General features: G+C 41.2%; 1 protein-coding gene across 1 annotated transcript in view; it reads left to right on the top strand.

Annotated features, from left to right (window-relative positions):
- atrnl1b (attractin-like 1b) overlaps positions 1-20,610 on the top strand; it is a 52,490-nt gene that overhangs the window by 13,894 nt on the left and 17,986 nt on the right. The window contains exons 18-25 of the mRNA XM_035612569.2: positions 3,845-4,069; positions 5,315-5,452; positions 7,443-7,536; positions 12,338-12,390; positions 13,763-13,857; positions 13,983-14,061; positions 16,158-16,315; positions 18,987-19,048. Coding sequence (XP_035468462.2) covers positions 3,845-4,069; positions 5,315-5,452; positions 7,443-7,536; positions 12,338-12,390; positions 13,763-13,857; positions 13,983-14,061; positions 16,158-16,315; positions 18,987-19,048 — 904 coding nt within the window. The remainder of the gene's footprint in view (positions 1-3,844; positions 4,070-5,314; positions 5,453-7,442; positions 7,537-12,337; positions 12,391-13,762; positions 13,858-13,982; positions 14,062-16,157; positions 16,316-18,986; positions 19,049-20,610) is intronic.

The following is a 20,610-nucleotide window of genomic DNA, read 5'->3' as shown; positions in this document are numbered from 1 at the left end:
TGACCTGCCGCAGTTCATGGCACCGTTGTGACTCCAGATGTCCCCGTACTCAAGGTGACTAGCTGCCTCTGGCTGCCTCAGTGAAGTGGAGGACGGTGCACTGTTTAGTTAAAGCAGTCCATATCTGTATAGTCTAACCTGTATCTCTTTGAACATTTATAATTTAGCCAGCTTTGCAAGTGGAAATAAGAGTCTTTTGAAATTGCGAAGTGATAGCCCAAGGCCAGATTTAATTTTTTAAACCATTCTCACAGCTCAAAGAAAAGTAAAACATTTGAGGGGTTCCAAGTTGACTTCATTTTCTTTTAAAGGGTTTTAGAGAGCAAATTATCTGTAAACAAGAAGAAAAAAAAAAACACTGCACAAAACTGCAAAAAATGTTTTTTTAGGAAAACAAATTGAAATAAATACATTTATTTGACCAATTTATTCTTCATAACGCAGATTACAAGGTACTTTGCTCCTTACACAAAGAAACGCATAAGGACAAACAATGAAAATAAGCAGCAATAACAATGGTGTTGGCCATCGTTGGAGGATAAAGATCAACATCCTGCAACAAAGCACAACTTCCATTGTTACTCTCCAAAAAGTGAACATGGGCACATGCACAGAGGTGGAACAATATTTCCACTACACATTGGTAAGTTGATCAGAGAGCTCCTTTTATCTGAAGGTCAGTTTAGTTGTTCAGGTCGTTGCTGTTGTTGCTGCGTGATGTATGAATTATACCGGCAGTTGTGTCAGATCGTAAAAACATCTCCGATCAGTTTAGTGAGTAACAAATTTAGGGAGCCCAAGGGTGCAGTCTCAAATTCTTTTTGTCTGCTGGTGCTGGGTAACGCGGCGGCGTTTCAGTTCAGTGTGGATATTTGTCTTGAGGAATTTGTCCCTTCTGGCATGAAGGACAAAAGAAGGTTGTGCTGTTAAATTCTTCGCTGTTTTTTTCCTCCTCCTCCTGTTTGAGATTGAATGTGAAGGGGCAAAGTCAGACAGAACAAAGTTTCAATCACCCACTCAGGCCACCGCTCCTCATGAACATATGTGCTTTAGGCTGAGTATACTGCATAAATGCACTTAAAACCGCAGACGTAGGATAAACCCCCCCATAGTATCGCTGTCAGCAGGGGCACTTTGAAACAGAAGACCGTGTTGTATTTGAGATCTGAGGTTGCACAAGAAGTTAGTTGTGAAATCCTCATAGACTGTAGTTTGTGGATTTCTTGTGTGAAATGACTGTTTATTTCATCTAAAAATGTATCGCCTCTTCAGCAAACCAGACACGTGGTCAACAAACACACAATGTCCACGTTATTTCACCAGCAAGGGTCAAAGGGGGAATCTCCCGAAGCTGCATTTAGTTCAGACTAGAATTTCAAACATGCAAGATCAAGTTGACTTTTCCTCTTCATCAGAGCGATTTTCCTTGGTGCTTGATTTTATCTTTTTATATGAGAACTGGCCTGTGTGCTCCCTACAGCGACTCCACTGTTCCAGGTTGATGCAGCTAAGCTGCTGAGACTTTCCTGGTAATTACTGAATTATTTCAAAATTGAGGAGATGTCCTGGGCCGAGGAGCGCCTGTTCTCCCATCAGTCAGTTCCAGCCTTTGAACTCCGGGAGGCGCTCTAGAGTTCCTCTGGCAACTCCAAATGTATTTAAGAAGTCTTCCGTCCCACATGCCATCAATATTCCCATCTCTGCAACGTGACTGATGAGATTAAAGGCGAACACATTGACACAAACTGTTTTCAATTGTGCAATGTGACCTTGTCTATGCGTTTGTTATTAGTAACTGCTTGTCTGTTCTCTTCTTCTGTTGTTTTTACTTTTTTTTCTGGTCAGCGAAAGACAGAGTCCCACCCGGGTGGACAATAAAGATGGGATTTATTCTATTCTATCTATTCAATTCTATTTTTCAATTGTCCAGTTCAAGACGGTAGAATTCAACTCTTGTCTAACTCAAGCAGTTAGACAAGAGTAGAGGCATTAAAGCTGCATTTGAATACCTTAAATTCTTTGCATGTGGGTCTGCAAGTCCACATGTTGATACATTTGTCATCTGTTGACTGCATTAAAATACATGTCAAGAGACGGGGGATAAAAAAAATGCTTTCGCTCTCGTTGCTCTCATATATGCAAAACCACATATCAACGTGGTGACGTTGTCATTTAGGACAGTAATCTGTTGTCATAGTCTTGGTGCACTCCAGCAAAAACAACTTTGCAAGCGGCAAAGCATCCTGCAGGCGCATCACAGAAAAGTAAACGTAACAAGGAGATGCAACGGTATATTCACTAAACTGATCCTATAAAATCTGACAGTCGAGTTTGACCTCAAGAGTCACACTTTTATATTTTTTGCAGCTGCAGACAGATCTGAATTTAAACTCATTTACATGATAGAACGGCCTTGAAAGTTTCCATAAATATACTCAGACTTGTCAGTGCTGTGGAGAGAACCTGGCCCAGGAATACAGATTTTTCTACTCGGCTGTACAGACCCAGTCATGATCACCACCCAATTAATGTCAAACCATCGGATTTAGTGGTTCATGTTCACACTCAACAGTTTTTTCTGTCAACACAAAGCAAAAGATGCTGGCTGTGTTTGTTTGATACATTTGTCGTATCTCAACATGCTTTTGTATTGTGGCAAGACAAGTCCTCATCCAACTACTTATTTTATCAGAATGGTATGTTCCCGAGAAGTGCGCCACTTACGCCCTGTCGTCAAAACAAACTTAGATTGGCCTTACTTTGCGCTGATTGCTCTGGCGTTGTCATGGTTTCGCATCCATTAGCGGAATAGCTGGAGATTTGTCTGACATAAACTGAGGTAAAAGCACTCAACGTTTGGGTCCTTAAAATAGTGGTGACATTTTCTCCCCTAAAGTGTCCGTCTGGCAAGCAACACTGAAACTTGTCAAGCAATTTGGTGGCCTTCAAGTTCATCCCCCGACTGACGGAACCGCATCGCTCCCTCGCCCCCCTTGGCTTTCTGAGTTTAGAGCAAGGTGCCACTTCACATATCACATTTAAGCATTTCATTGAACTTGGCTCTCACTGGCTCTGGTTTGCTGACACATTTTCTGTCTCATTCTGTCGTCCCCCCCCCCCCCCCCCGCCTTTCCATCAACTGCCTAATGCTGGAGACCTGTTTCTTATCCCTCTTATCTGTTCTCAAATCTGTTGTCCTGACAGCTCACTAGATAACCAGTTTGTGTCTCTCCGTACAAAGAACATTAATGCTCCTTAATCCGCAGCTCCTGTAGAGGATAAGAAATGACTGAAGTTGCGTGTCGAGCAGGCCGAAATCCTATAAAATAATCCTGAATGCAACATCCCCCAGGATTTTGTTAGCTGCAACTTTGCATCTGCAGTTGCTGATTTTTTTTTTCCTACTGCAGCTGTTGGTTTCAAGGTGACTAGAAAATAAATAGCTGAATGAAAAGAAATGGCTTGAATAAACAAAATAGCACTCTAAGGAGGTTAAACTGCCGTGGAGTCAACAAGGGGCAGCAATGGGTTAAAAGCAAGTTTCAACCCACTGTGATGTTACCCATTGGTTTGTGAGCTGCAGTTTTGAAGCTTCGAGTTTGGCATTTTGACCAATAAAATCTTGGGTTTTTGAAACCAGAATGAATCATATTTTGAGGAGCGGGGGGAGACCAGTTCGAGACCAGTGGAGTCGCCCTCTGCGGGTCATTCAAGAGAATACAGGTTTCAGCAGGGACTTCCGAGTTGACTTCACTGTCCGGACCCGGTGACTTCAGTCTATGGTTAAAACACAGAACCTGCTGGTACGGAATGTAACAAAACATCTCTTCTCTCATCTCTTTAGCTCAGAACTGCTCAGGCCTGCAGACGTGTTCCCAGTGCTTGGAGCAACCGGAGTGTGGCTGGTGTGGAGATCCCAGCAGCACCGGGAAAGGCCTGTGCATAGAGGGCTCATACCGGGGGCCCATGAAGAGAACAGCGAAGCAGGGCCAGTCCCCGGACATGAGCCTGGAGCCAGGCAGCTGCCCCAAAGACAAGGGCTACGAGTGGTCCTTCATTCACTGCCCTGGTAAGGGATCCACTTCCTGTCCCTCTTGCTGAAATTACAGATCACGTGTCATAAGTGTATCTATATGAGAAGTTGTTATTACCTATCGACTGTAGCGTCTTGAGTTTAAAAAGACACTCTTATCAAGGATTCCTGTTACAGCGCCCCATGAAATGAATCCCTCCCTGCTGACTCTATGCAACCTTATTCTAGTGAGCCATTTAATGCTTTCACCAAGCCCCAGTCTATGCAACCATGTCATGTGAGATGATAAATAGCCCCCTGCTGGTTGTAATTTGAGAATGTGAGGAAATGCTTGGTGGCTCAGTTGTGGCATAAGGCCTTTTAAAAATATATATATTTTTAAAATTTCATATAATGTCGTGAGTCAAGAAGTCATATTTAAAGGGTTTTGGTGATATTCTCAGTTTAAGTCAAGTGGTCTGTGTGACATTGTTTATTTTTTTTGAGAAAACTTGTGATGCTTTATAATGCAGAGCTTCACATCAGCGACACACATTTTTGTAGTTGCAAAAGACATTGAATGTCCACAGCACTGGATTATAGTTATTCTCCTGCGAATTTCACTGCCAGAGAGATCTCACGTCAAAGGTGGAATTAATTACAACAACCTGAAGACTGAGTGCTACAAAAAGAACTGTGGCTGAAAATTGCTTATTTATGAATCAGCCGGGCATAAAAAAAAATAATGTTGTATATTGAGTAGCGATGATGTGAAGATGTATTGAAGTGAAGTCCGCCGACACCGCCTTGATTGTATATAAATGTTTATTACAAAAAGACCAGCATCAATACAAGCACCGCGGAGCATGGAGAGCATTCAGCCATAGGAACAGCTCTCTCACACTGCTTCGAACGTAGGCTTATACAGTAATGTGATATGGCACACACAAGCTACTGAAAGCAATAACAACAACAACAACAACAACCCTGTTTGTGAGTTGTGTTGGGCTAGTGGAACAGACAGATGGAGATTTTGAAAAAAAGGTATATTGGCAGAAATTCACGCTTTTTGTCATAATTCCAAAAAATTGAAAAATTCCATGTTAGGTACTTGTGTTAGTCCGCAGTCTGCCCTCCCCAGTGTAATGCACATTAATGACGGTACCTGTGGTCGCCATGAATTGCTCCTTGTGCCAAAATCTGAAATGTAATCATTATTTATTTTCTGAAAATATATATTGAAAAGCATCTGCAGAAGCTAATTCAGTGGAAAAATCTCCTGATGTTGTTCTTGCTCCGCAGCATGCCAGTGTAACGGCCACAGCACGTGTGTGAACGGCAGCGTGTGCGAACAGTGCCGGAACCTCACCACCGGCCCTCACTGCCAGACCTGCATGCCTGGTTACCATGGCGACCCGACCAACGGCGGCAAATGCCAGGGTGAGTGCAGCATCGCCACAGAAATGACTCCTTCTGCGCGCACACACACGAGTTAATGAGTTTGCTTGTCAACTGATGTATTTTAAACCCTAAAACTCTCGAACCTTTTCCAAATTTATCTGCACACATTTCATTCCAATTAACAATAACAATAACAACAACAACAACAAGTTTACACAAATACAACTCAAATGATCTTTTCGATTTTCCTTTATTAGTTGCTAGACCTACTGTGTGTGTGAATGATTATTTGAAGATAATAATTTGAAGTTATTAGAAGAAAACTATCCGCTTACTAAATTCTAATTAGTCGGTTGTGAATTACAGTATTACAGCATTGAAACCAAGAGAGGGCACTGTTGTGTATTGATTAGAATCAAATCAGTCACATTTTGTCTGTCTTGTTTGATTAATGGGAGTATTACTCCCATCTGTTTTAGAAAAAATAGTCAAAATAGATTTCTAGTCTCTGCTGGTTAATTTTTGGTTCTGCCCGTCAACAATATGTGAAATGTGAAGATTATCCGTGTTTCACTGCGACCTCAGCGAGGAGATGTGGTGCACTGTGGGAACAGCAGGTGAAGCTGAAGGTCAAATTTCTCAACTCTTGTGTTGCTGTGGATTTTCACACATAAGACACAGCTTTGCGGAAAAAAGACACACATCATGCGTCTAGATGTTTGGATTAAGGGATATACAGTACAGACGTGTACATACAGGCCTTGGTCTTCATTTTAAAGGCAGCAGATTCTGATTTCAACAGATACAATAATTGCTTGATTGTTTTAAAAAAAAATTCAGGGTGGGTTATCCTGTTTATTTCTCATTGTATATAAAAATATTTTGAGTTTTTGAATCACAGATAAAATAGATTCTGCGTCTACACACATATTACAGCTTTTATGTTTTCAAAACAAAAGCACTTAATTCTCATTGATTCAGAATGTGGATAATGGGTGTAAATGAAGCTAAAGGCATGGACATTAAATCAAATTTAAAATTACTATGTTATTTTGATACTTGTCTTTCTATGAAATCAGAAGACAGCTTCACTGTCAAGAGGAGATTTACCCACACTCGTCCCTGACATCAATAGCATTCCTGAGAAATTACATGTAGGCTATTGTTTGTCAGACATGACACACACACACACACACACACACACACACACACACACACAGGGAGCTTTACCCTCTCATGTACCATCATGTATAGACTATAGCCATAACCTGTAAAGTGAAACTACACAGGTGATGTACTGTAAAGGGAATATTCCTCTCATTCTTTCGTAGCCTGGGGATTAAACGAACGACGAATCATTATGTTGTACTTCTACACATTAAAATACATCCATACTTTCATTTAAAAGACAAGGGATTCATTGTATAATGTGTTTGTTTGCTCCTATTTGGTTATGACTTAAATGTGCTAAAACTTGAATCCCTGTATCACCAGCTATGAGAAAGTGCAAAGACACCCAGGTGAAAGCCGTTCCTGTCACTTGAAATATTCATATGGATCATCTCAGGAAACTGAAAGCAATGGGTCACCTTTTTTTTTGTCCAAACTGGAATTGATGCCACACATATTTTTCTCCACCACGTCTCACATTTCCGTAGTTCAGTCTACGGGGAATGCACTTGTTTACCACCTCACCCAGATCAATATCAATTTCATCTCCGTGTGCTCGGTGCAGCAGAGGAGATGTTGGTCGCCTAGCTTAGCACAAACACGGCAAGCAGTGGGAAGCTGCTAGCCTCGTGATTAAAAGTGAGAAAATAAACTGTTATAGCAAAGGTCGTACGGAGGAACCGTTTGGGTTTTTTTGTGCCCTCAGGACATCCTGAACTCAAGATGAGGTTGGAAATGTGTAACCGATAGCGTGCGTGTACACAAGCACACGCAATCCTAACTTGTTCTTGTATTCTCTCTTTGACATGCTCCATTTCTATCCCCCATCTTCTCTTCCATCTGTGTTCCTCTGTCCCAGCCTGCAAGTGTAATGGTCATGCAAGTGTGTGCCAGGTGTTAACGGGCAAGTGCTTCTGCACCACCAAGGGGATCAAAGGGGACCAGTGCCAGCTGTGAGTAACACACACACACACACACACACACACACACACACACACACACACACACACACACACACACACACACACACACACACACACACACACACACACACACACACACACACACAAAACATATTCAGCCAATCGTGTTGTAGTGTTGACGCAAGGAAACCCTTGTGCATCTATAGCAATAGTAGGAGGATTGAAAATAAAAAACAGCCGCGTATTGGTTCTGTGATTCTAGTAGCCGCTTTATGGACAAAACAGCTTCCTGTACTCGCCCTTGGAATGTTAAAGTGGGTAAATACAGGTAATACAATTAAAGTAAAATAATGATGACATGACAGTGGAACAAATTTCAATACAGCATTTCTTTTTTTCTTTTTTTATGAACAGTGAGGTTTAATAACAATCCTTGATGTTGTAGAAATATTGGACTAAGGTTTTTTTTCCCCCTCACAGTGGATCCGTTTTTCTTTTTGATTGCATTTGTCATATTAGAGCAATTTATTTCTTTGGTATTGGGGTGGCATCATGGTCGTGTCAAAAAGTCAGTATATGATCTGATTTTGAAACATGGCATAGTCTTGACTTTCAGTAACCCTTTTATTTTAATTATGTAATGGGATTCCTAAGACGTGAGCTCACAGTTCATACATAAAACACAACAGCCAAAGCACATTTGCAAATCAAACAATTAAAATGACCAGTTAAGTTATTTATGATTTTCGTGATGTGGGTATTAGCATTGGTTTTCTGACCAGCCGCCGCCACTTTGTTCCTTCTATTGGATGTTGAAATGAACGTGTGGGCAAGTTGACATTACTGTCCTGAAAGTCCACTTTCAAGAGGATTTCCTCTGATGCTGCGGATTCCCTCAGCGTGGGAGGACCAACTCCATTTAACTGTCTGTGTGTGCAAACAGAATGGACGCTGATGTTGTTAATAGTCCTAATGCAGCAAGAGGTATGGAGGGGTCACTGGAAAACATGAGCTCACCCACACACCGGGACGTGGTTTTGCTTCTCTCTTTGTCTCCCAAAATCGCCATGTCCTCAAAATCGTAACTCTTATTGCCACGATTATTTATTACAATAGTTTGGATATTTGCTCCAAAAACATCTCAAAAGTCGGAGGAGATTCATTCATCTAAAATACAAGTATACATTTCTAAGCAAAATATGTTATGATGATTAATAATCTGCATTTAAAAAAAAAATCTATTTGAAAATTTGTCTTATTTAGTTAGTAAAGGCTGGGGGTTTAAATCCAATTCTTTATCTAATGCAGATTTAGTGACAATTTTTTTTTTTTACCAGGTCTCATGGCTCCTTTCTAGACGAGGTAATGCAATAAAGTAACTGGTGTGAATGTGAAAAATAACAGGGTTTTTTGCTCACACTGTTTAAATTGACAGAAAAGACAGATGGTCTCTATTATTCCAGGGGGGAATTTTATGTTCACAGCCTGCACATGTTCATGTCTCACATGGAAAAAAACAACAACCTACAGACACAACATACAAACAGTTTACACTTGGTCACGTCAGAGGCATCATCCTGCTCTTTATAAAAACCACGTGTGTACGTTAGCTCATTAAGAATGAAATGCAAAATGACAAACTGTGACTGATTTTTCCATAATTAACTGACGACAGTTGATATAACCTGTTGTTATCCAGCCCTGGTTTAAGGATCACGATCAGAGAAAGAATAAATCCCGGTTGTGTGTTTTGTTTATTCCATTGAGCCAATAGAATAAAAACTTGATAACCTGGGAACTGACGTCACAGCACCTTGAATAATAATTCATGAAAGTCATTGAGTTAGAGAACACATGAACGTGACTCAACCAGACGAGAGCGGGGGAAGTGCCCAGAGTGAGACCTCTTCAACACCCTCTGCGCTTTCTGTTGACTTTGACAATAAATAAATTACACTTGACTCAGACGACAAAACGTCACATTAATTTCTGCTGCCAGATGGAAGGCAGAGCAGTGCAGTGCGCAGCGAGCACCCAGATAGCAGGTGGCTAACCGTTGATTCAAATGACTCATTTTCCACCCTACAAAATCGGGAGCGGGGTATCGGAGAAGGCCAGACACCAGCAGGCCAATCACCGCCAGGCATTTAGATGGAGGTTGTGACCATACAGCTCTGAGATACTTCCTGCAACCCATTACTGATTATCAGCTTCAAATTTAGCAAGCAACATAAACCACCAGAATATGTTGTTCATTCCATCCCATTTGGAGACTCTAATTAGATCAGTGTTGTCATTATCAACAACCATTATTATAGTGCAGCCTTTAATCTCGAAATCAAGACACGTTTTCACATTCAAACACGTTAGAGTAATCAAGTAATCACTTTTTTTCCAAGTGTAATGTAATTACTGTGTGCGTCTCCCGACTCACAGTTGGGGAGGTGTGTTTTGCCATTCCCCTTTTTCTAATTTAATTTCTGGTATCTCATTACATGTAATCAGTGTCTCCCCCAACCCCTGTCCGCTACTCACTCGCACCCTCCCCTGCAATAACCCTCAAACAAAAGACCTCTGCACAAGGGTACTCTGTGTCTTCAGCACTACGCGCACATGTACACACGTGGCTTTCACACGCGCATGCACCCCATCCACCGATGCCATTAGGACCCCCGGAATAATGACCGCAGTAATGAAGTGAAGGGTGCACCGATGCAGAATAGAATTGTTTTTGAAGAACAATTGATGAGGTCCAAGCAGTGTTACAGTGAAGAGTCAAATGAGCGGCGAGGGGGGGGGGGGAAATTCTTATTATGTTGCTCATTTGGAAACGTACATTATTCAGGATTCTCCTCGTGCTGGAGGTAACCGGTTAGTTCGGGGAGAGCGTAAACATGTGCGCTCGCTCAAGCCTTCGTATGTGTGAAGGACATTGCAAAGGTTCAAAGCAAATTCTTCCCTCTCGTGTGTGTGTGTGTGTTTGTGTGTATGTATTCTGCCTGTTAAATCACAGAGCGTGCACTAGCACAGACAAAGGTTCAAGTTGAGTGTAGATCAAATTAAGATACAGTGCAGGGGTATTGCCTGGAGTTCGGATGTGTGCACGCATGCATGTAGGTGTAGATTATATTAAGATACAGGGCAGAGGAGTTGCATTATACACTTCGTGATGGTGTGTGTGTGTGCGTGTGCGTGTTTGTCTTCTGTAAATGCCACGTAGCTCAAACACCCGACGAGTGATGTTCAGTAAGTTTCAAAAAGCCCGTGGTGGGATCGCTCCTCCGTCCTTCGCACGGTGGTAAAAGAGCTAAGTCCTTTTCCTGTTTAACCTTAACAGCGATCTGGCTCGTCCCCAGCTCGGTGTCCTGCCACCCATTAGATCAGTCAGAGCGCTAAAGCTCGTCCTTCAGGATTCGCCTGTTAGATACACCAAAATTGTACATGATCAGATTAGTTGATATTATTTGGGCATGCATTTACTGCAAATGTGCGCTTGAGTCATCTGGGAGGAGGGAACAGCTCTGGCAAAACATTATACGAGCGATAAAACAGTTGTCACATGTCGCACTTATATTCAGTAGTTGTAAACATTTGCTATAATATCAAAACTATAAGCCTAAGTTACAGTTTGACTACTTATCAGATATGTTCATACCCTCCACCCTCGTCTGACTGACATTTTAATTTGCCTAGTACCGTCAGTGGTCTGTCTCATGAATCCAAATTAAGCAGCAGAATCACCCCCCCCCCCTCTCTCACTGTAACATTGGCAACAGCCACCTCCTCCTCACTGGCATTCATATCTCTGTCTGTTTGCTCCTCTGTCCCCTCTCTGACTCCTCAACACCGCCTCTGACATACTGCTCCTCACAAGTCTAATTGGAAACTCTGAAACAAAATCAGTGTGATCCCCCCCCCCCCCCCCCCCCCCCCCCGTTTATCAGGCGAAGTACATCAGAGTGAAGAGGAACTAGTTCAGCGTAGGTCATAGACTGTCAAAATGCACCGAGAGAGAATATTGAGATATGGAGTGGAATCCTTTGGAAAGTTATGCGTTTCATCTGTAAAGATGTATAGTATAGTTTCAAGGAGAAGAGAAAATCCAAAACAAAATTTACATGGATCAAAAATCTGTGAATTAGGGCCTCTTCTTTTTCATAATCAAAAATTTGTTTGTTTTTGTATTTGCTTTTTGTGTGGAAAGTCGTATTTGTTCAAGGCTTTAAAACTCGAGTGACTGACAACTAACAACAATGGGGCGAGTCAAATGGAACCATGTAATAGTCCAGTTTTCACAGCATGTGTGGCCCGGGTCAGGACCCACATTAGCTGCAGTCACAGATTCACTGTCCCTGCTTTAACAGACATTTCACACTCGCAACGGAGACAAATGTGTTGATTGCTCAGGGCAATTTTGTTTTATATTTTTCTTGTTGTTGTTATAATTCTGGATCCTAAATTCAAATTAGATAGAATTAGATAGTCAAGAATACATAAATTGTGCTGTTTGCCCCAAAGTTTTTGAAGGGATTAAATTTAGTACATTAACTTTAGTTGCCTGTGCTCTGTGATCAGATGGTACGAAAAAGTTTTTTCGCACATCACTGTGTTGTTTTATAACCAAAACTTTTTAAAATAAATGTCCAATTAACTTACTAACTATCAGATAATTTCATCTTTGTCAGAAGTAAGAGCCTTGATGAGGAGCCAACAGCGGGAGCTAATGCGCTGGCACTTGGCATCCACCGCTCCCGATAAGATTCATTCTTGCTCTCAATCTGTTAGCACTCGTCTTCATCTTGTTCTCGCCTCTCTGTTTTCTTCACTGCAGATGTGACTCAGAAAACCGTTACCTTGGCAATCCACTCAGAGGAACCTGTTACTGTGAGTAATTCTCTGCTGGACAGCTACTTGCTGGAAAGATGGCGCACGCACGCCGACCGCACGCACACACACGCACCTTGATGATTCTTGGCCATTCTCTCTCTGCTTCTCTTTTCTCCATCTCTCTCTCTCTCTCGCTCTCTGCTCCACCACTTCCACTCTTCCGCTCAGGGCAGATGGAGCATTTTAGCACTTTTGCACCAGGGGCGCTTGTTCGGTGACAGCATGACTTGTCGCGAAAATGTCAAGTGCATCAGAAGGAGTGAGTGATTGAAGTAATCAAGGAGAAGGAGGAGTAAAAACTCCTCCACTTGTCTTCTCAATCTCTCAAATCACCCACCTACTCATTCATTCATTTAGAAAGTTGACTAAATGGTAGTTTGATCTGTTTAATTTAAATCTGTCAAGGTGGCCGATTTTTCTAAAAGCTACATTATGAAAAAGGACCCGGGGTGACACGTCGGCGCCTGTGTTCCTGTGTATACTATCCACACTGGTGTTTGTGCTGTGTGTGTGTTTATTTGCATGATGTGGCGTCCTTCACGGTGCTGCGGTACTTAGTGATTTGTTATCTGCCTTTCAACACTCTGCTACTGACAACAGAGCCTCTGCCAATGTTTTGTCCCTTTTTCAAATGCCACAGCCTGACACCAGGCGTGATGAGAGAGACAGGAAAATACAAGCCCCGAGCTTGTTTTAACCTCTGCGCACCACTGGGACTTTGTCTTGAGCTCCGTCGCACAATATCATAAACACGACACTGCTCACACTCTCCGAAAAGGCCACCGACCGCAGATTAACATGCGGCGCTCATTGTGACATTATCGAGCTTCTGCACTGTGAATTATTTGCCCTCTCGTTGTAACTGGGGATTTTGGGCGACTAAAACAGACTGGGTTGAAGAAACAACCCCAAAATCTAAATGAATTATCAAAATATATTTATTTATAGATAATTCACTGAATTTGGATTTCCATTTGGGAAAGTAATGATTTGGACAATCTGCTATTAATTAATAATGAAATACTTAATTTATCGCTGCAGGGGATTTTGGGGGGGCTTATTGTCTGGGTCAGGTATTCTTATTTGTTGTCTGCCTAATGAGAAAATTGCTAAAAACCCTGATTGCAGTCATTGGATTTGATTACAGACATTTTCATTTCACTTGTCTCCACCAGACTATTGCTTTGAAGTTTATTTGCAGCACGCATATCTGTATTTCATATGCCTTCACAGTAGACTCCACCAGTGTAAGCCACAGCTGGTAACTCATATACTCAGAAAGTTGCTGCTCCTTGTTATGTAAGATGTATTGTCGAGTGGTAGGAAAAGGATATGAAACCTTTCTTTTCCCATCTGATTCCCTAAATAGACAATCTCCTCATCGACTACCAGTTCACTTTCAGTCTCATCCAAGAAGATGACAATCACTACACTGCCATCAACTTCATGGCCTCACCTGAGCAGGTAACAATTTCATAAATCAACTTTCTCAGTCTGGTAACAGAAGCAGCAATACAACATGAATTGTTTTGTTTTTTTAAGTCAAAACTACATTACTGTTGTGGTGTTTTTATGCTCCTTGTGTAAAGGCAAACAAGAACTTGGACATGTCCATTAATGCCTCCAACAACTTCAACCTCAACATCACCTGGTCGGTGGGATCAACAGGTACTTTTACACAATTTTACAGTTTTAAAGAATCTATTGTAGGAGTGCAATTTTTTGTCCTTGTTAGACAGCAGACACCTTGAGGGCACCTTGCACAGCCGTTCTGCTGACCTTATTTACATATTGATTCCAGTCTCAGAAAGAACAGATTTGGTTATGAACTAAGTTGATGGATTTTCATAACTCTTGAACTTGGAAAAGTTCCGATGCCATTTTTCTCTTCCCGATAGCAATTCCAATACTTTTAATGTGTTGGCCGATACTGAGTACCGATCTGATACCAGTGCATTAAAAACACAGAAAATGTTCAGGTTAAAAGAAACAGATGCATACAGAGAATGAATGTCAAAGAACTTATTTTATTATCTCGTTTGACAGTCATAACTGAAAAAGAACACAAATTTAAAAAAAGGAAGGAATGAACAACAATTACTTCCTTTAAATATCTGTTAATGTGCAGCCACAGCTAATAAAAATGTAGAAAACAGTAGAAAACAATGCAACAGCCACTTCAAAACTAAATAGATCAAGGAATAAATTACATTTCCTTTAAAAAATGGTTAAAATGAAGTCAAACACCAAAATGCCCATACTATGTTTTTTAGCATTGGAAGGTCACTAAGCAGATATTGAAAATCTAAAGCTCTTAAGACCCACCACTCTACACAATTTGCCACTCCCACATATAATGACATGATACGTAAGTAATTATCATCCACACAGGTTGATTTGTACAGACCAGTCCGACACAGACCTATAGATCGATCTATATTTATTGCTATCTCTGTGCTAAAATGGCAAATTGAATCACCTTCTTCTACAATTATTTCAACAAACCATTCACTGAAATATGCCATCCAGACTTTTAAAGATGGGTTTGTTCTGTTGAAAATTAGCTTCATCTTTTCCCTTTTTAAAAAATTTAAGAAATCATTAAGTCGGTAGGTGTAACACATACAAAGAGACCAATAATGCACCCTCCCTTGGTAGTGAGTACTGAGTCACTGTTGACTAGATATTATAGGTCCCCTGAGGAAAGACACTCAAGGACACTGCAGTGGTCCAGTGTCACTGTTTATCACGTGTCCTCCCTTCCTCTCAAGTCATCTGCCACTTTCTCCATCCCCACTACACTGACATTTTCCCACCACTAAAACACTTTAACCTCTTCTGCGCCTCGCCCGCCACCTTAACCTTTGCGGAGCACCGTCATTGATATTTGAAGTCGGGTCCCCTTTACCCGCAGAGATATTGTGTCTCAGAAGCAACGGCAGCCTCTTCACAATTGACAAGAGCGTGAGGCGCCTTTGGGTGGTGGTGGTGGGGGTAGGGAGGGTGATTTCAATTAAGATAAACATGCTCACATAGCCACACTCAAGCTGTCATTTTCAGTTCTTTTGTCTCAGAGTTGTGGGTTGGAATGCCAATGTTGAGGACTCACTGACACCAGGAAGAATAAGAAATGACTTGAAACATTAAGAGAGATGGAAAAAATTAAGCAAATGAAACAATTTTTAATTTGAAGTGATTATTGTGAATTGGATATCCTTGATAATTTTACTGGCTGAAAACATCCATCTCTCTTTAAACCATACCAGTTTTGGGCTGTTATAAAATTCACAAAAAAACACTTTGCCAATGAATGGATACTGAAGATAAATGGAAACAAGCGAGGAGATTTGTTTTCCACAAGTGTCAAATATACTAAATGCATCAGCCGATAGCGGTGATATGGATTAAAATAATGAATACGTGCGAGCATGGCTCTAGGCATGACCTATGGACAGCAGCATTTCAGTCCCTCTCTCAAGCTGTGCATTTCTCCGGCACCCTTGTCCATTTAACAGTAAAATATGGACGGCATGTATAATTACACAATAAAGCTCCACCGTTTTTAGGCCAACTAGGCACTTCAGACTAAATAATAGTTGGTCGTGGGAGCTCTCCTGTTGTCTCAAATGGCTTGATTAAGCCATTATTGGATTCATAATAATATGTTGCAGCGGCTACAGCTTCGTCTCAGCATGTGCGAGTAGGTGAGCTCAGTGAGCAACCAACCACTGCGCGCTGAACATGTGAACTCTTTGCCCCAACAGCCGGAACCATCTCTGGGGAGGAGGTGCCCATCGTTTCCAAAACCAACATCAAGGAATACAGAGACAGTTTCTCCTGTGAGAAGTTCAACTTCCGAAGCAACCCCAATATCACCTTTTATGTCTACGTCAGTAACTTCTCATGGCCCATTAAGATCCAGGTAAGGACTGTGCTTCTGACGTCCAACTGACACACATGGAGCAGCTAACACAGCGACTGAACTGTTTCTCTCACGCGTGTTACGTTATCCGAGGTGATTTATCACTACATGTGTGTAGTCTTCGGAAAAACAGCCCATTTTATGAGCAATAGGACCCAGTCCCGCAAACATAAAAAAAAACATAGAGAGCAGGAGCAGCCATCTTTTCAGATGCAGAGCTCTGAGGGTGTTTTCAAGTGCACTTTATTCTAATTACAGGTTTAATGACCGGGGGCCAGCGTGCAGAGGTGCACAGCTGTTTTTAGTTTTTTTCCAGCAGGCAAAAGCAAAGCACCGTTTAACCTTTTCTAGACCTTCTGAATGGAGGATATCAAGGCTTCTGTTGTGGTGGACAGGATGGAAATGCAACACTGAAAAATAAAAATACTATTTGCCATTAGTCCTTTTAGCTTTGCAGGGAAACAATTAAGCGGGCAATAAAATTAAATGTGGCTATGGGCCACATAGCACTAATGCGACAGACTGCTAGAAAATGACAGACTAGGAGCAACGTGCACAGTGACAAAACCACAGAGGTTTGGGCTGTACTCATCAGCTCCCCGAGGACGACAAGCTGATTGACGACTTTAACTGGCTGCAATGAAGTAAACATCACTTTAGTTTATATTAATTAGAAAGTTAAATAATAATTAATGCCTCAACCGTTGGATGTGAATCTTGGCACTTCTGTTGGTTACTCCTCCAGAATATATTTGACTTCAGTCAGTTTCCAGTCAAGTAATGTTAAGAATATTAAATCCAACATAATGGTTACACTTAGTATTATATACCGTGTATTTGATATTTCAAGAAACATTCGTCCAAAGTAATGCACAAATTTAGACTTTGACTTATTAAAAAGTTGTAACAATAATTTTTATAATTTTTGTATTTTATTTTTGTATATCACTTATGGCTAGTTTTTTTTCCACACATTCAGCCAATGTTGTCCATGCTTAAGCTAAATGCAAAAGCTTTTATTAAGAAATGTTTCATTGTTTGAAGCATTCCTAATAATAGCTCACAATACCCTTTTTACTAATTAGCCCACTCCCATAAATTGATTTTCATATTTCCTCTGTCCCTCCCTCTCACATGGGAGATGCCTGGACCATGTTGGGCTGATAAGGTCTTTGGGGGTCGGTCCATCTGCGGAGGTGGCCCACTAATAGTTTTCTATTAGATTTCCTGGAGTCCAGCAGTCACTTATTTGTTATGGACTGGGCCTGAGCCGGTAAAGCAAAACAGCTCCTGTAACAGGATGAGGTCTCTTTTAACATGCTTGTCTTTATGATGCAGGGGAGAGAGAGCGTAGACACGGACGAGATAACCCAGAATTTGAGGCTTGCACTTATTAGCCATTGTATTTACTGTCCCAAAGTGAAGAGCAGCCTTGAGCTCAGATTTTTTTATTGTGACATCATCACTCGCTGGTGTGATTGTCTTCCAAGAGACTGCTCAACGTGATAAAAGTCCACTTGTAATAAAAGAACATTCTCCAAATGATGCCACTGATCGGCTGAGGCTGATGAATTGAAATCAAATTAACCCCACGTGTATTGCTTTGACCCCGTCATATGTGAAAAGCAGAAGCGCTAAATAGAACTGTCCAGCATATTATAAAGGCAGCGAAACATCGGCGTAATATGTGCTTTCGAGTCATGTTAGCCATGTCAGCGAGCATTTCATTTCAGATCAGCGGTCCCCATTCTCCATTTAAAAAAGAAGAAAAAAAGTCTAAGGCGGCAGTAGTTTGTGAAGGTGATTAAGTTGTCAATAAAGATCAGTCCAGTGAAGACACTGCCCTGCTACACAACCTCTCATGTCATCACTGCTTAAGACAAATATTTAGCTCTAACTTGTCAATTTTATTTAATGAATGAATAGGAAAGTGGAATGAATGTCTTTGTTATCACATAGATGATAAATAATCAATGCCCCTAACTCATTTCAACATGATGCAAATCATCCACCTCACAAAAGCACAGACAGTTTGTTCCCAGCTCTGCATGGTCTCAATCAGGGGAGTCTCACTGCTGCAGCGGACGATGTCGTGGTAGTGTGTCTAAATGCTTCCAGGGCTTAATGCCTTCAAAGCATCTACACTAGATAATGACATGTCACTATGATGTGGCCTATCGGATGTGATTTTGCTGCCAGCAGCGTGTGTGTAACAACTCATTTATCGAAGGTTAAAAAAATATATTAAACAGTGGTCATGTTGCCCTACAGACATAAATCAGATTACCATGTCATTTACCTCAACAACAGAAGAAAAACATGGGTCAACTCAAAGTTATTAAAATCAATTCAGTTTTAGTTTTGAATTGTTTACAAGCACAAGGTTTTCTCACACATTTCTCCCTTTCCTGTTTTCAATGCATTCAAACCGAATCGCAGAATCTTGGGACAGAAAGCTTCAGCAGAAATAAATGTAATAATGAACTGAGATTCTATATATGAAGTTCAGGTTTTTTAAAAATAGGAGTGCCTAAGAAATCCATAAAAGCTTCACTTATCTTTTCTAGAAGTCTGGGGATTTATTCTCATGTTCATATCATATTGGCTGCAGCATTTTCTGTTTCTTGTATTTGTCTGATTGCAAGTCGTTTCTCTTCTTTCTCTTTGATAGATCGCCTTCTCCCAACACAACAGTATCATGGACCTTGTCCAGTTCTTTGTGACATTTTTCAGGTAAGTCAGTAAAACATTTATACACTTAAGAAATACACTCTCAGTCGTTTGTTTGTGAATATTCAGCAGTAAGGACGCACAAGCCAGAAATTGACTCTCCTCCACCATCCTCCACTCGTCCCTCGGGGCTTCTTAGTTACTTGAGCCTGTTGGACCAGTTCTGTTAATCAGAGCACATGTAAAAAAAAAAAAAAAAGGTTCTTGTGACTTCAAGGTAGTAATTTCATTTTTTCAAGGCGGCAAATGGACTGCCAGCAACTACTTGAATAGGTGCATATTGCTCTGCAGGTAGCAGTTAAAGAGAAGGCGTGGGCGATCACGAATCTGAGGGCTCTTAATGATTTTTTTTTTATCAAGAGCGAGGTGGAAATCTTTTCTTTCTTTTTTTTCTCATTGAAATGTTAAAAATGAGTCAATTGAGCTCTCTCAAAAGCACAGCAGAGTCTGAGTAAATTAAGAGGATGTGAGTGTAATTGCAAAATGTATGCTTCAAGTTGGAAACTGGCACACTTGAAAAGATTCATAAATGCCTTTCAATGCAAGCTTTTGTGTTGAGCATCTTTTACCCATAGCAAATTACCTTGGACTGTAGGTTGTACCTCAAGCTTGTGTGTAGCCATTTTAAACAATATGTTTTATCCCGAAAAAAACCCCACTAAATCAATAGTGGATTATTTTTTTTACAATCCTTCCCTGAGCTGTTTTTAATCATTAGGCCAATGTCAGTGGTAGAGACAATGGTTTTCATACCGACTCCGACATAAGCCACGGCGCCATGTGTGTCTGTGTATCTGTGTGGGTTCATTCAGAGGTAGTAGCTGATGGACTAACACATTATCTGTGTAGGTGTCAGGGAAGGAATTGAAGACAGTCTTAGCCCGAGGCACCTGCCCATCATTGCCCAGTCCACAATAACTTTCCCCGCAAAGCTGTCACCCAATCAGTTATCGTCTGCCCCCATCTGATCAAGTTACCGTTGAATAGCCAAAATCAGGAATTCATGGAGGGAAAGGGGAGAAGGACAGAGGTTGTTTTAGCTAAAATGTGTTTGACAGCTGCCCCGTGTCTGTTGCACAGGATTTCGTGTAAGGTCAAAACAAAGGCACTGGACAAAACACTCGTCATAGTTTTTGATTTTCTCTTAATTTTTTTTGATTCTACAAGTATTAATAATCCTTTTTTTTGTTGCATCTTTCCTTTTTACCTTTTTCTTCCCCCTTTTGTGCTTCCTTATTATTTATCGTATTTTTTGTGTCCTTTTGTTTTTCCCCATTGCCGTGCAGGTTATACAAATTTTATTTGTCTGTTGTCCGTTTCTCACTGACCCATAAACTCAGAGAAAAAGGCCCTGGTGCATTCCCGAGCAGTTCGTGTGTGAGTGTTCGTGTGGGAGGCTTGAAGAGGGATGAACCTGCAGGAAACATAATCAGCCTGATGACAAAATGTCAAATCACCCCACAGGGTTTCTAGACCTCCTTTTATTAGAGAGAGAGAGAGAGAGAGAGAGAGAGAGAGAGAGAGAGAGAGTGACTGAGAACAAGCTCTGCTTTCTCTTCTGAGTT

Source organism: Scophthalmus maximus, chromosome 16 (assembly GCF_022379125.1).
Source record: "Scophthalmus maximus strain ysfricsl-2021 chromosome 16, ASM2237912v1, whole genome shotgun sequence".
NCBI lineage: Eukaryota > Metazoa > Chordata > Actinopteri > Pleuronectiformes > Scophthalmidae > Scophthalmus > Scophthalmus maximus.
The sequence above is the reverse complement of the archived record's forward strand: the minus strand, read 5'-3'. Positions and strand labels throughout refer to the sequence as shown.